The sequence below is a fragment of the Oratosquilla oratoria genome, chromosome 38 (genome assembly GCF_046742065.1).
Source record: "Oratosquilla oratoria isolate Oo_2021 chromosome 38, ASM4674206v1, whole genome shotgun sequence".
NCBI lineage: Eukaryota > Metazoa > Arthropoda > Malacostraca > Stomatopoda > Squillidae > Oratosquilla > Oratosquilla oratoria.
This window is the reverse complement of record NC_134814.1, coordinates 21618664-21636378: the sequence shown is the minus strand read 5'-3', so window position 1 is coordinate 21636378 and position 17715 is coordinate 21618664. Positions and strand designations below refer to the sequence as shown.

Sequence of the window (17715 nt, the reverse complement as noted above, 5' to 3'; positions counted from 1 at the left end):
CATCTCTTCCTCTCGAGGGGATCTGTCTCTCGCGAAGAACGAGGAGAGGAAAAAATCTGTATGCTTGTGAGTCGTCGAGTTGGAATGGATTGGTGGTGTAAGGGGTGATTGATTGATGTCGTTCGTGACAGAGTATAATGTTTATTTATTATCTAACTTTACCTTTTTATCTACTTATTCTATTTATATGGTTTAACGTCACAAACCCCTACCGGAGGACTTGGACGGTGCCCCGCACAGAGATCTTATTTTATTTATAATTATTTATATTATAATTATTTATTTATTCATTCATCATTATATATATATATATATATGTATATATATATATATATATATATATATATATATATATATATATTTTTTTTTTTTCAATCTGACCTAGTTATGGGCCGAAAGGTCTCCTGTCGGCATGCTCCTCCTTTGTGATCCTTTCTAATCCTTCGTACAGGCCGAATATCCGTCGCCGGAATATTCGGTCTTTATGTGTAAATTATGTTTTGTGCATGTAGTCTATAGCAGCGCGTAAAATCGCCTGAATAGAAGATTCCTCATCCCCGAGCGAGTACCTCCGCAAATTGCGAGGTCAAGGGATTACCTTTAATGTGTTGATGGCGATATAGTAAGATGAATATTTTTCTACTTCATGTCCTTTGGTATATATAATGATGCAAGAATCCAAAAAGTAATTAATACATACCATCACACCATCAACACCAACATACATTAGAAAATAACATTATATTTTAGTCACCCCTGTACCTTTAGAATGTGTATTTAAATTTGATTCAATTTGTGAATTTGAGAAATATTCGTTAATGTCAATATTCACCATAGAAATACGCAGACTCCTCAAAATAAGTTAGGGTTTGTGGTTTCTATGCCTTTTTCTTTTTGGCTACCCCCCATGTTAGGGGGAAAAAGGCTTTGGTATATGTATGTATATATACATATATATATATATATATATATATATATACATATACATATATATACATATATATATATATATACATATATATATATATATATATATACATATAATATATTATATATATATATATATATACACATATATATATATATATATATATATATATATATATATATATACATATATTTGTTATTCAAAGCAAGCACATAACCTAAGTCAAAAGGACACATTTTTAGTTGTAAAGTCTAGCAATAAATTTAGCAAAGACAAGGTCCAAGAGCAGGACTATGGAAGACGGAAATGAAGTTAGCTGTGTTGAACATCGTGACACTAAATGATAAAGACAATTTGAAGGTTCTTTTGCATCAAAATGGACACTGAAGTCCTGATATGTAATTTACCGTAATAATAAGCATGTCACAATATCACTTGGACAAAATGTAGTGGCACATTTGTAAATAATAATCACGAAGAACCCACAGTTGGAATAAAAGGAAACTTGGAAGAAAGTATAACTTCTATATTTCGGCTAATAGCTATAGCCCTCTTCAGGGTTCTTCGTGATTGTCACAATATGTTTAAGTGTAATTTACAGAATTTGACGGTCATAAGATAAATTAGATAAAGGTCAAGAATGCACCATGAAATATCTGTCAAAGGTTTTATTTAATTGTACATTCTAGATGTCATTTTAATTAAAAAAAAAAAAAAAAAAAAAAAAAAAAAAAAAAAAAAAAGAGTATGACGAGAGGTATCAGCTCCTTGCATCTACCTTGTAGTGTACTGTGGCCCACTCTCACCCTCTGGGGTAGGTTTGGGCCAAATCAATCATCTGCCGATTTTCATTAAAAAAAGGGGGATTTTTCTCGTTTTGGGGTCATTTTGGTTACCTGCTCCCATTTACCCACCACCTCACCCACAGGTTGAGGGCCGTCAGGGCTCCTGTGGAGTCCACTTGGAATCCGCCCAAAAGTGAAAAAGGGAGAAAAGGCTCAAATTCAGAAGAGCACCACAGCCATGCCCTTGGGCCCAGGCTCCTCATCTCTACCTAGCTGTGCTCAGTACATGACTCTCTCCCTGTGGGGTAAATTTGGGCCAAATTGGTCACCTGACAATTTTCGGCAAATTTCCTTTGGATTTTGGGGCGTTTTGGTGTCATTGTGGTCACCTACTCAGATTGGGCCACCATCTCACCCATGGGTGGAGGGCCACCAGGCCTGCTGTTCATTGCAATTGGACACCACTCAGGCCAAAGGTCCTGATACCATACACAGAAATGTGAAAAATCCGACAAAAGGCCCACATTTGGATGGTTTCCACGCACAGGCCCTCGGGCCCAGGGTCTTCGCGTCTACCTGTGTTTATAGGCGAGATCGAAATCGGTAAGGTGTCTTTGTGCCCTTACCAGTCAAGATCTAGGAAGAAAGTCAAGCATAAGTACACATGGGAGAGGGTGGTGGATGGAAGGGTGGCAGATAGAGCGTTAATGGACTATATAGTGGTGACCAGGAGTATGATAGGAAGAGTTAAGGATGTACATGTTCAAAGGGAAGAGAGTGGGGGAATATCAGATCATTTTCTGGTGGAAGGTAAATTGAGAATGGGGAATAGGTGGAGAAAAGGGAAAAGGGTAGAAGGTAGGGAGGTACTTAGAGTGAACTGCTTAAATAAGAAAAAAAAGGAGAATGAGTATAAGAAGAAGCTGAAAGAGGAGTGGGAGGGAGTAAAGGATAGAGTAGAGCTAGGAGTGGAGGAGGAATGGGGATGGTTCAAGAAGGGAGTCACAAGGTGTGCAAAGATGGTGTGTGGAACCAGGAGGACGGGAGGAAATAGAAGGAAAGGGTAGTGAGTGGTGGGATGAGGAAGCAAAGAAGTTTGTAGAAGAGAAGAAGCAGGCATTCATAGATTGGCTACAAATTAGGACGAGGGAATCGTATGAGAGGTACAAAGTAAAGAGAAGGGAAGTTAAGCATAAGATAAAGGAAGCAAAGAGGAGAGCAGGTGTGAAATGGGGTAAGAGTATGACAAAAAAAATTGAAAATAATAAAAAGATGTTTTGGAAGGAAATTAAAAGAGAAAGAGGAGGCGAATCAAGTAGAGAATAAAAGGTAAAAAGTGCAGATGGAGAGATGATAATGGAAGAGAAGGCAGTGAGAGGAAGGTGGGCAGAGTATTTTAGGGAGTTGCTAAATGTGAAGGAGGATAGGGAGGGAAAGGTAGTTGCAGTGGGAAGCGCTAAGAAAATGACCGTGATGAGTGAGGAGAATGGAGAAGAAATAGGGAAGGATGAAGTGAAAGCAGCTGTTAAGATGATGAGAGCAGGTAAGGTACCTGGGTTGGATGGATGCTATGCAGAATGTCTGAAGAAAGGAGGTACAGTTATGGTGGACTGGCTGGTGAGGTTATTTAATGTTTATTTAAGAGAGGGTAGAGTGCCGGAGGACTGGAGGAGTGCCTGTATAGTTCCGCCTTACAAGGGAAAGGGGGACAAGTGTGAGTGTAGTAGTTTCAGAGGGATCAGCTTATTGATTGTAGTTGGGAAGGTTTATGGGAGGGTCTTGATTGAGAGGCCTTTTGTCTTTTCTCTTCATTTTAACTTCCCAATCAATCAATCTTGGAGATTTACTTCTTCCCCTCTCCACTTCTTAGCTGTCATAACTTGCACACACAACATGACTGAAAAATAATCTCCTGCCTGCCTCCCACGCATCACCAATATATACATATAGATATATCTTTGCATATACAAATATATTCTACATTTCTTAAGTTCATCATTTCTATATTGTATGTAAAGCTACAATTTTAAAACAACTTATTGGATGCATAAACATAATCGTTGTAGGATTCATCAACTTTATGTATATATGCATATCTTAACATGTACACATAATCCTCTATTCTACATTTCTTATATATTCTAAGCTTATCATTTGTATACTGTATGTACAGCTACAATTTCAAAATAACTTATTGGACGCACAAACACAATTGACATAGCATTTATCAACTTTATTTTTATAACTATCAGCTTCACTAACTCCTTTATTCTATATTTGTTATATGCCTTAAGCTTATCATTTATATATACTGTATATACAGGTACAATTTCAAAGTAACTTGTTGCACGCACAAACATAATTCATATAGCATTCACCAAGTTTACTTTTGTAACTATCAAATTCATTAACTCGTTACATTCAATAAATTGGCCACAGATGCATAGTCTTTCCTCAAATACATAAACACTATCTTCTCGTTTTGTGATTATCATTTATATTCTTATTACGCTATTTATCATTCCATTTAGAAAACATGGTACGTGACATTTGTATGTCTAAATGTTCTTATTAGTTCGCCACATTGAGCTACTTTGGTGAATCAGCGTTATTCAATCTTCCATATTCCTGGCATTGAAAAAAGACAAGCAAAATAAGTCCTAATATTGGATTTTATGGTACTCGCCGATAGACTCACACATCCACACAAACACACACACACGCAAGCACACCCACACCCACGCACTCACACACGTACGCACCACACGCACACACGCACACACACGCGCACGCACACACACACGCACGCACACACACACGCAGGCACATACACATGAACGCGCACACACACACATACACGCACGCACACACACACACACACACACACACATACAAACACACACACACACACACACACGCAGGCACATACACATGAACGCGCACACACACACATACACGCACGCACACACACACACACACACACATACAAACACACACACACACAAACACACACACACACACACACACACACACACACACACACACACACACACACACACACACACACACACACACACACACACACACACACGCACACAAATATATATTTGCAGTATATATATACATATATATATAATATATATATATGTATTTATATATAACATATATATATATATATACATATCTATATACATATATACAATATATGTATATATACATATCTATATACATATATACAATATATGTATATATATATATATATGTTTATACATATATATATGTATATATCTATATACATATATATATATATATGTATATATATATATATATGTATATATATATATATATATATATACATATATATATATATATATAACACCGATAAACTAATGAAAAGGTGTCAGTAATTGTATATATCATGACACCCAATATTGAACATACTGTATCTGGGTTGCGTATACTAATGGAAATGGATATACGTTGTTAGTTTCTTCGATCACTTTTTTGGGGGGCCAGAAGAATTTTCCTCAGTTGAAAGTTCGTTGTTAGCTGGCGGGTTTCCCGCCTGAGCCCATGCAACAACGTGCGGAGCCTTTAAAAGGCACAGCAACTATAATGCTGTGACCCAGGCTCCAGCTGGTGGGGTTCTTTTCCGAATTCGTGCAGGGAAATTAATTTTGCCCTGCATGGATTTTTCGGCTTGAAAGAACGGGACTGAGTCCCTTGGCTCCCTGATAGTCTTTGGCGGCGCAACAATTTGCCACCGCCAGGACACGCACGCACACGCGTAGTGGCCGAGGCTCCGGCTATAAGAAAAATAGTTTTCAGCTCCAGCCAAAAGGACTGACCCTATGGCCAATACTACCGCCTCCATATTGTGAGGTGCAGCAAAGCTGCCGCATCTAGAAGAATCTAATGCAGGAGGAACCCACATAGCACCTCGCTGTCGGAGGTCATGTAGCAGGGTCCTCACTGGCCTTTTATTCGGCGCTAGCTACGCAAGGTCTCCTGCACGAAAATCAAATGATAAGATCCAAACCGCTGGCTCCAGTGGACATATATTGAGTCAGTGCTACTCGTTTTTCCACGCTTTTAGCGGGGAACTTCCCTGTAGCCAGCCTGGGTTACATGCCAGCGGCAAAGGCTCCAGGCGACATTTCTCCAAGGACCCACACACGGCATAGGCTCCGAGTGACATTTCCATAACAGCCTACTGTACAGGAACTTTTTAAAGAAACAAAACATTCGCACTTGAATATAATCTTCAGTGCAAACTGGAAAAAATTTTGATTTTATTTACTTGGAGGGATGCCTCAAAAACAGAATACACGCAGCCACTCACACCATAACAACACGCCGAAGAGATGCGGAACGAGCCACCAGTGTCTCCATTCAACACCACGACCACTTCCTACCCAGCCGCCACAAGTATCGCCGACGCGGACCCATGGTACGGAGACACAATGTTGTCAGTGCTCGGCTCAGACTCGGATATCGACCTGTGTGGCAAATATCCCAGGCGGAAGATATGCCACATTACTCATCATGCAGGCTGTGTAACCGCCCTAACGCCAACACTCTTGAACACTACTGTCTCCAATGCCCCATTGTGACAGACAGTATTCCACAGAGACAAGACGTGATAACTGTATGTAAATATTTACTTAGTGACGACAACTTAGATACACTCCTAGCTCGCCACCCCCATTTTGGGGGATTTTGATTGTTAAATCCAATCATACCTCCTTTTGTATCTCTTTATATAATAATATGACTAATATACTATTGTTTGTCGCCCTCAGAAGCAATGAATTTATTAAACGGTGGACCATCTTACCAAGGCAGCCTATACCTACGTCATGGACGTCACGCGCAATGCTCACCCTATCATGCCTTAAAATAAGATACGAGTACACGCAGCCACTCATGCCATGTCAACACACCGAAAGATGCGGAACGGTCTACCGATATCCCCATACGACCACCTCCTACCCAACCGTCACAAGTAACGCCGACGCAAGACCATGGTACCAAGGCACAATAATGTCAGTGTTCGGCTCGGACTTGGGAGTCGACCTGTGTGACGGGGATCCCAGACGGATGATATGCCACGGTGATCATCGTGCGGGCTGTGTAACCGTCCTAACACGAACACCCTTGATATTATTGTCTCCAGTGACCCATAATGACAGACAATATTCCCCGGAGACGGGGCATGATGATTATATGTAAACACTTACATAGTACCACTATCCCGCCATCGCCATTTCGGGGGATCCTGAATGATTATTGTATTTTGTCTCCGTTTAAAGAATGTGTGTAATATATGACATGTCCTCTAACACAATGCTGTGATAGATGTACTATTGTTTGCCGCCCACGGGCGTAATAAATTTATTAAAACCAAAAAACTACTTGGAGGGAAAAAAAAAAAAAAAAAAAAGACAACAAAAAAAACCCACCACGAGTAGAATCTTTTTGGCGACTCTCCTCGTATGTGAATTTTCCCGAAAAGACTTTCAGGGATCAAGCCAAGTACATTCGAATCTGCGCGCGCAAAATGTGACATCTGCTGCAAAATGTGACATCTGCTAAATATCGAATTCTCATCTTGTCGACATTTTAAGCCTATCCAAAACATGTCGACAAGATGAGAATTCGATACTGTAATAATAATGATAATAATAATAGTAATAATAATGATAATAATAATAATAATAATAATAATAATAATAATAATAATAATAATAATAATAATAATAATAATAATAATAATAATAATAATAATAATAATAATAATAATAATAATAATAATAATAATAATAATAATAGTAACAATAATAGTAATAATAATAATAATAATAATAATAATAATAATAATAATAAAATAAAAATATAAATAATAATAATAATAAAATAAAAACAAAATATTAATAAAATGATTATAAAATATTAAAATAATAATAGAAATAATAATAAAAATAGTAATAACAGAATAATAATAAAAAAATAATAATATTATCAGAATTATCATTATCATTATTATTATCATTATTATTATCATTATCATTATTATTATCATCATTATTATTATCATCATCATTATTATTATTATCATCATTATTATTATCATTATTATTATTATCATCATCATTATTATTATTATCATCATCATTATTATTATTATCATCATCATTATTATTATTATCATCATCATTATTATTATTATCATCATTATTATTATTATCATCATTATTATTATTATCATCATCATTATTATTATCATCATCATTATTATTATTATCAACATCATTATCATTATCACTATTATCATTATTACTATTATCATTATTACTATTATCATTATTACTATTATCAATTATCATTATTATTATCATTATTACTATTATCATTATTATTATCATTATCATTGTCATCATCATTATTATCATTATCATTATCATCATTATCATCATTATCATTATCATTATCATTATCATCATCATTATTATCATTATCATTATCATTACTATCAGTATCATTACTATTATTATTATTATCATAATAGGCGTCCTAAGTTACTTCCCATGATGAGCAACAGTACTGTATAACTGGACTTGATCATAAGTGATGATGACGACTACGAGACTAACAACATAGCAACAGGAAAAAGGAAACATAACGATTACAAAGAGCCAAGTGGATCTGGGAACGGACTACACCAAGTGACCAGTGACATGGGTAAAAAGAGCGAAGAACACCAGGATATCAGGAGGAGAACATACAACACAAGCGGCAAGAAAAATAAAACAGTGAAAGAAGACCAAAACTATATTTCCCTACAGCCGACGCAGAACTAAATTTGCAAAAGAAAATCAAGAGGACCCTAAGATTATTCAAAAGACATCCCCAATTTGAGGTCTTCTTTAAGGAAGGGAAGAATAGGCCACACATTTAACAAGCCAAGGGTTTGAAAATATAAAGAAGGTGCTTCCAGACACAATCAAAAATCTTACAAAAGTTGTCATTTGCAATTTTTCCTCTTTATGCACATCATAATGATTGTTTGGACGATGAGAAATTTGTATCAGTTAAACGTAGGATCGTTCAAATTGAAGGGGAATTGGTGGAGAAACCGCAGCTTATCGCACTCATGAAAGGACAGGTGACTGACAAAATATCTATCAAGTGTTTAGGGGACAAGAAAACTGATATTTACAAAGAGGAACCTGTAATATGCTACAAATGCAGCAGCAAATAGGGACATATGGCATGGAAATTCAATGAAACCTTTAGGTGTGGGTATTGTAGTCAAAGACACGCGTCCAAAGAATGCATTGATCAAATTAACCAAAAAGTCAACGTAACAACACGATGCTGCAACTGTGGAGACTCGCACAATGCAAATTCTAAATTGTGTCCTAAACGAACCCAGGAAGCAATGTAATCAATATTTGGTGTCATGGGTCTGTTGTCGGCCAAAAAGCTGGATGTGCTATTGTGACCAGGGAACTGTATGAATATCGTATAAGTAATGAAGAGCGATATTCCAAAAGAATAGAAGGTAGAACTGCAGCACAATGACATGCAATACATCAAAATTGAAAAATAACCTCCAACAGAGGACGGTCATCATTATATCTATTTGTAGATAGTGAGAGTGCATTACTTGCATTTGATTCAAAACTCCAGTGATGACAGCCGTCTTGTTTTTAAGTGTAAATCAAAAGTTAATGAAGGACATGCAACCAATGTAACTTTTGTATGGATAGCACCATTACAGTGTGGAATATATGTCAATGATGTAGCTGATGATTTAGCTAAACAAGGAAGAGAGACTACTTTAAGGCGTGGTTGATATGATCAGTGTAGCAAGTAAGGAAGAAATAAAAGTGAGAAGGAGAAAAGAAAGAGACGACACTTGAGACGTAGACAATAGACAATTGTTGGTCATTAATGCTATGGTGTCAAAAATGAAGCAAAGTAAGGTTGTGATAGTGTACAAGTAGGCACAAAATGTTGTTTAGTTTGAGAAAAGATATGACTATAGGCGCCAACGGCTGAAGACACACGCCGCTTCTCGTCCGATCAGCCAAGTTAATTAAGCAGCGTTGGGTCTGGTTAGTTAGTACTTGGATGGGTGACGACGACCGCCTGGGAACACCAGATGCTGCTGTTGGTATCTATTTATCCTCTCTTCTCTTTCTGTCCTACATTTTTGCTTTCATTGATACCAATTTAACTACAAACAAACGGCTCATATTCCACTTTCTCTGTCTGCTCTGTCCTAGGATTCTTGGTCAATCTAAACCAGCTTCGCCACAAATACTTATCGACCTCGTAATAAATAAAGCCTATCAAGAGCGTTAAGCCTATCTAACTTATTCATGGCTTCCTTAATATCAATATAGACCATTATTTGATTGTGGCCCGTAGTACTAGTATCACAAGAAATAATCATGGCTACAAAAGAGTCCATAACAGATCAAACACCAAGCAATCTTTTCTTTAACCGCATCGTAAATCTTTCCAACAAACTACCTCTTCAAGTGGTAACTTTAAATACAATTGACACTTATTAAGAGTACCATGGACAGCGAAGAAAACAAATGAAGAAGTATTGAGAGAAATGGAGACAGATAGGGAATTGATGACAACAATAAGGAAAAGACAGTTGCGATTCTTAGGACATATGAGGAAGGAAGGGTTGGAAGAGGTGGTGATGACGGGAATGGTGGAGGGAAGGAGAGCAAGAGGAAAGCAGAGGGAGAAGTATATGGACGGGCTGATGAGGGCGACGGGAAAACAACTCAAACCAGCACAGATGTTACAAGTAACTAGGGACCGTGAACGGTGGCGCTCCATGGTTGCCGAAGTCCAAGAGGATATGGCACGACGGTAAGGTAAGGTATACATATATTGTATATATATTATATATTATATATATATTATATATATTATATATACATACATACATACATATATACATATATACATATATATATATATATATATATATATGTATACATATATATATTAGTAAAGGAGGGGAGCAAGTTCTCAGTAATACACGTGGAGTTAAAAACGACAGCATTGTTGTAGTTATTCAGTTTTATCTTTGTATTCTCGATTTTCCTAATTAGAGATTTTCCATTAACCGGGTGAATTGAAACTAAGTCTCTATATTCTTCCATTTTTTCTTATTTGAATTCGTCGTTTCGTCTTGAAGAAGACATTTTCAAGAGTAAACTGGAATAACATAAATTACATACTGTAGTTACAGTAATGGTGACAAAAATTACACAAATATAATAAAGATGACAATTATGTGCAAATAAATTAGAAAACTGACATTTAAAGCGAAGACAGAAAGTGACATATATATATATATATATATATATATATATATATATATATATATATATCGAGTGGCTTGTAGTATATGCCTGTCAATATAAATTATGTTAGCATTGTGTATAAATGTAGGAAATAAAACTGATACGTAATTGGATATGTGTGTATGTTTGTACGTGTGTACAAGTATGGCAGTTTCTCGAAGAAAGCATAATTACCATTTCTGTTTACATAATTAAATTATCATTTCTATTTTTTGTAAATGCAAAAGTTGAATGAATGGAAAATAGATTATTAATATTATTAGATTTAAATTATTGGACTATATTGAGTGTCTGTTAATTTCTGTGTGCAAGGGAATAATCGTAACAACTGAGTGAAAGCAACTTTCGGGCACGCCATCAGTCAAAGGGTGACGCGCATCAGAAGGCATTCATAAGCATTAGAGGCGAGACATAGAGAGGTGTGTGTGTGTGTCCTAGTGACCATTGGTACTTTGATAGACTAATTCTGTGCATTTCTGTGCAATAAACACTGTGAACTTCAACAGACGAGTTTCCATTGTTGTTCAACCAACAACCTGTCTGTACATCTGTCTGTACTAACGCTCCATGAAGAAAGACCCAAATGTCGTCAACCGCATAGACGGTCTGTGAAAAGGATAAAGGCACGTTCACTCCGGTACGATTATCGTTCAACTATTATCGTTCATTGTTCAACGATGATCGTCCAACGATTTTCTGGGGCTGTTTTGCTTCTGGCGACTGCCACTAGACTCACTAACAACAAAGAATGAATACTCTAGACAATCGTCTGACGATCATCGTTGAGCCATCAACGATCATCGTTGAACGATAATCGCAACGTGCAAAACGTATCTTTATCCTTTTGACAGACTGACGGGCGACAGAGCACGCGTGTCCCTGACTGGACGCCGCGAGACGGGAGGCGTGCAAGACCAGTCAGAAGGTGGAGAGGCGAGAGAGAGAAGTTTGCAGAAGTGACGTGGCAGAGCTTGGCTGAGTCGTGGTGCGACTCATGGAAGTAGTTGGAAGAGGCTTTTGTTTAGCATTAGCTAATTGACTGATCAAACACACACACACACACACACACACACACACACACACACACACACACACACACACACACACACACACACACACACACACACACACACACACAAACACACACACACACACACACATACACACACACACAAACACACACATAATTATTACAAAGGATTACAAAGGCGGAGCATGCCGACAGGAGACCTTTTGGTCCATATCTAGGTCGGATGCGAAAAAAATAATAATAATAATAAAATAATAAATAAAAACTATAATAATGTAAATAACAAATAAAATACATAGATAAATGCATAGGTATAGTTAAATAATAAACAAAGAGGTAAATAGTAAATAATAAGAAATTAACATATAACTAATAATAAATGAAAATCAGGCAGACAAATGATAACAAAACAAAAACAATATAAAATAAATTATAATCATTACAGCATGTTGCTTAGGTGTTTATCTAAATGATTCTTAAAGCTTCGAACTGAACTACATTGCACTACCTGTGCAGGAAGTTTATTCCATTCATTAACTACACGGTTGGCAAAGTTGTTTCTACCTACTTCCAAATTGAATCTATTTCCGGACAGTTTGAGACCATTGTTTCTTGTCTGATTCTCATTCAATGTGAAAATTTGGTCACTTTTGATGTTGTCAATTCCCTTTAGAATTTTAAAGACCTGTATCAAGTCACCTCTGAGTCTACGCTTTTTTAGTGAAAAGAGATTCATATGCTTTAGTCGATTTTCGTATGATTTATTTTTGATATTTGGAATCAGTTTTGTGGCTCGCCGTTGTACTTTTTCCAGTCTGTCAATGTCTTTAATGAGATTCGGTGACCATACGGAAACAGCATATTCCAAATGTGGACGAACTAACGATTTATATAGCTTGTTAATGAGTGATGGACTTTTGAAATCAAAAGATCGCGCAATCAGTCCTAGAATCTTATTTGCTTTCTCAGAGGCTGAAATACACTGCTTGGATGATTTGAGATCGTTACTGATAATTACGCCGAGATCTTTTTCACCAAGATCGAGAGAATACAAGGTCTGCTCACACGCATGTTGTGACGTCATCTGAAGGGGAGCCCACAGAGAAAATGGTGAAAACGTAAGTGAAAATGTTAGGTAAAAGAGAAAACGTACAGGCACCACAGAGTTTCTGGGAGACTTACCTATTTCATGTTCTGCAACCGTTAAAATGGGGGTTCCATTTTGGAAAAATGTTCTTGTGGTTTATTTTTGACATATTTGATAAAGAAATTTAAAGGTTAATCTTTGCGTAGAGGGCAAACAAGTATCCAAGTCTATGAATCCATTTACCACAAACAATTATCTTTGTCTATGAAGAAAACGATTTGCCAAACTTAAAGGATATGGCATGAATTATCGATGATATGAGGATTACCTGCTGAAGAATAACATGCCACTGGCCAACTCTCATTGCTGTGTACACTTGTTACAACTACTGAATACCCCTATATCATACTATATTACTAATTGAAGAATAAACATTGTAGATTACCAAGAAAAAACTTTAACACTAAAATTATTTTGGAATTTAGATTGCATACCAAGGTTCGAATCGAATAAAATGCAAAAGTCATTTCAGATTTTATTTCGCTTCACCAATTTACATAATTCATTTTTTACTTTTCTCGGCGAGTTCGATAAGTTCCGGTTTAAAACTCGCAACCGAGTCTGCATTTAATAAATAACTTTCTAACATCACTTGGTAGGTTCACATATTTGCATATTTCTGTTCACACTTTGGATGTGGAGTTTACCTCATCCTTTAAGGATTTGTCTCCGTGGTAACAATTAAAAAAAATTTCCATTTGCTGCAGTGCTTTGAAAAAAATCTACTGATGGTGACTTTAATCCGTTATCTATTTGACATATGAAATCTACCCAGGTCTCCTTTTCTATCATTTCACTGGCAAGAAAGTTGTACTGAGGGAACTTCTTAGCAATGAAACCCCCAACATACCTCAGTGCTTCAATCTCAATACAGTTCTCTAGAGTGTCTTTGGACTCTTCTAAGGTAATATCATCCCCTTCACCCTCTTCATCCATGTCTTCAAAGTCTAGCGTTGCAAAAAGCAAAGAGGACACTGCACAATGGGACGGCATAATTATTTTAGTTACGCAAAAATATCATAAAAGAAAACGGAGACACGTTCCCGACTCCAGCCACACCTGGACTGAGGCCGGAATTTCAACGAACCCTCGGCCAAGCACTTCTAGTGACGTCAATGCGCAAACGACCTAAATACTGGTCAGCTGTTGAGTAGACCTTGTATTCTCTCGATCTTGTTTTTCACTATCCACTTTTGTTAACGAATTTCCAAATAACTTGTAATCGTACTTACTGTTATTTTTAGCTATGTGCATTACCTTGCATTTACTTGTGTTAAATTTCATTAGCCACTTTTCAGACCATTGCTGTAATTGATCTAAATCTTCTTGAATATCTAATTGGTTTGAGTGATCATTTGCCACTCCGCACAGTTTTGTATCATCAGCAAATTTGGAAACAGTAGATTTTAGTCCATGGTCTATATCATTTATATATACTATGAATAGAAGTGGCCCAAGAACGGAACCCTGAGGAACTCCACTTGTAACATTTTTCCATCTAGAAGTTTTTCCATTTAAAACAATTCTCTGTTTTCGACCATTCAACCAATTACTAGTCCAACCTATATATATGTATATTATATATATATATATATATATATATATATATATGCATGCGCATGTGTATGTATACATACATGCGTATGTTTGTACAGGGACTGGATCCTTTATCCAAAAATGACTTTCTCGTAAACATGTTCGTATATGTCGTCCGGGTTGACATCACAGTAGATTTCCGGGGGCCCTATGTCGTCGTAATTCTCTTGGACAACATCTCTGTCGGATTCGCACGGTCCTGGTCTCCACCTCCGGCTCATCAAGAAGACTGCGAGGGCCACCAGGAGGGCCATCAATGCCCCGAGGAAACCTGATCCGACCATCGAGATGGTGGAGAAACAACCGAACTGCTCAAACAAGAACATGGAAAAGGGGTAGACCTCTGCCTTGCCTCTCATAAAAAAATAGAGTTGTTTTCCTGTGACTGATGTATTCATCAAGTAAAGATTTCCTTTGTCGCGCAAGGAGACAGAATCGAAAACAGCTTCATTTATGGAGCAACTCTTAAAGTACAATCGGCCGAGGTCGGTAATCACAATGGCCTCTTTCTCGAGGGATCCGATGCTGACGTTCATCAGCACCAGACGTACGACTCTCACCTCTATTCCTCCCTTCACGATGCGGTGGATCGCCCCGTATTCTATTTTGATTTTGTTCAGGACTTCTGTGTGGCGGCCGACCATTTTCAAAGATTTATCGCCAGACACCTCTAGACGGTCCAGCGACTTGATGGAGGTGTTCGACAGTAAGCAATCGTGGACATTATTCAAAACGGAGTCGAAACTGTCAACACTGGAGTCCTTGATATTGAGGTCAGTAACGCGGGAAACACTGAGAAATGCTACGCTGCTTCTGTTGATGTACAGGCGTCCTACAGCGCCCTCTAGGCTGTGCACGTTGCTATCGCGGATGTGCAAGGACGTCTCAGGGTTTTTCGTCTCCTCCCCCGGGTGTACGGCCAAACTCAGCTCGTTGGAGGAGGACACGATGATCTGGTTGAAGCACGACGCGGTGACGTTGAGTCCCTTGGCCCCAACCAGCTCTAGGGTCTTCCACTTGTTGCAGCCGTCCGGGTACGCGCTGAGAATGACCTGCCAATGGAAGAAGGCACATTTGAACAACAGCGTCGGACATTGGCGGCAGTGCTCTAGGTCACAGTGTCACGGCAGGACTTCATGTTTGAAGCGATAAAAGAAGGGAAGGGAAAATGAAATCAAGAGAATGTGAGAGAAGACCCACCTCGTCTGTGGCGTCGGTGTAGTTGCAAACCATCCTTTCACCAGTGCTTTTTTTGCAGTACTGCGATTCGAGGACGACGGTAATGGAGTTGGCGTGGGCGAGAGGCCAGACCCCGAGGACCACCCCGAGCAGGAGGAGGAAGGGTGGCCTGCCCGCCGCGGTCCTCATCGGGTTCTCGGTCTTCCTCCTCCTCGTTTGCACAAACATCGCTTCTTTTCGATTCAAGACCTAATCAGGCACCGTGGAGTGACACTCTCGGAGAATGCCAAGTGACACTGCTGGGACAAACCGGAGGCACCTCTCGACTGGCGCCAGCCGAGTTCGCAGCCACTCAGAACAAGAACAACGATCCGACTGGTGCCGGCGGCGCCTCGGCGTCCGCACAGAGCCCTCATCCTTATCACAGTTGGGGCGAGTGTCGGGGAGGAATCTGAAGGGGCACAGCTTCCGTTCAGGAGAATCTACGACATAAAAGGAATTTTCTGTACACACACACACGCACCAACACCTGGGAAAGGTTTGATGATATAGTCCAAGCCACTACCAAAAACATATTTAAAACTGGGGATGATAGACGGAGAAATAGGGATGGGACGCGCGCGCGCACACGCACACACAAACACACACACACACACACACACACACACACACACACACACACACACACACACACACACACACACACACACACGCACGCACACACACACACACACACACACACACACACACACACACACCACACACACACACACACACACACACACACACACACACACACACACACACACACAATATTATATATATATATATATATATATATATACATATCTATACACGATATATATATATATATATATTTATATTATTATTTTTTTTTTTTTAAGACGGGAGTAGTTTCTCACCAGCATGGGCGGGTTTCAAATCGACATCATTCTGAGAGTTGATAATCTTGTTAGTACTTTCCAGTTTCCTAACCGGACACATACGTACACACAGACGCACGCACACACGAATACATACACACAGACAAACACACACGCACACATATATATGCATATACATATATTATCAGACCTGTTCAAAAAACAACCTTTTCATATTTTCATACGTTACCGTACTGTACTTTTTCCCATGCTTTTTGACATAAAAAAGTAAAATATTACATAAACTTTTATTTGAGATATATGAAAGCATTACCGCATGAGGGCTGAAGTTTTTGGCAATCTACCTTACCAAAATGGTCAAATTTGAGGCATTTCGAAGCATATTTTATGGTGTAATTTTTTCTTTCTCTTTCTAAGATAGCGCAGCAAATTAGGTACTAGATAAATGAGCAGGATCTACTTTACATATACCAACCGTTAGAACTGATGAATTTTCCCCGTGACCTTTAATAGATGCAAAATTGTTGAAAATATTTATTTTTTACAAACCTGGAGACATGGTTGTTGTGTGAAGCAAGACAGAGCAACAAAATAGTTATAAAATTGAACGTGTAAAATCTGATTAACATTGTACAAAAATAGCATGTTATTTATATTTACATACATATACCAAGGGTTTTTACCCCTTTCAAGGGAGGTAGCCAAAAAGAAAAAGGCATAAAATCATTCCCACCCAGTCCCTCCTGA

At 38.1% G+C, this 17715-nt stretch overlaps 1 protein-coding gene across 1 annotated transcript; it reads right to left on the bottom strand.

Moving 5' to 3' along the window:
- Positions 1-14934: 14934 nt before the first annotated feature.
- LOC143019758 (uncharacterized) lies at positions 14935-16646 on the bottom strand. The gene is made up of 2 exons (XM_076175742.1): positions 16085-16646; positions 14935-15936 (listed from the first exon to the last, which is right to left on the bottom strand). The coding sequence occupies exons 1-2, from the start codon at positions 16289-16291 to the stop codon at positions 14956-14958; spliced, it is 1188 nt and encodes a 395-aa protein (XP_076031857.1). The 5' UTR covers positions 16292-16646; the 3' UTR covers positions 14935-14955.
- Between the last annotated feature and the right edge of the window lie 1069 nt (positions 16647-17715).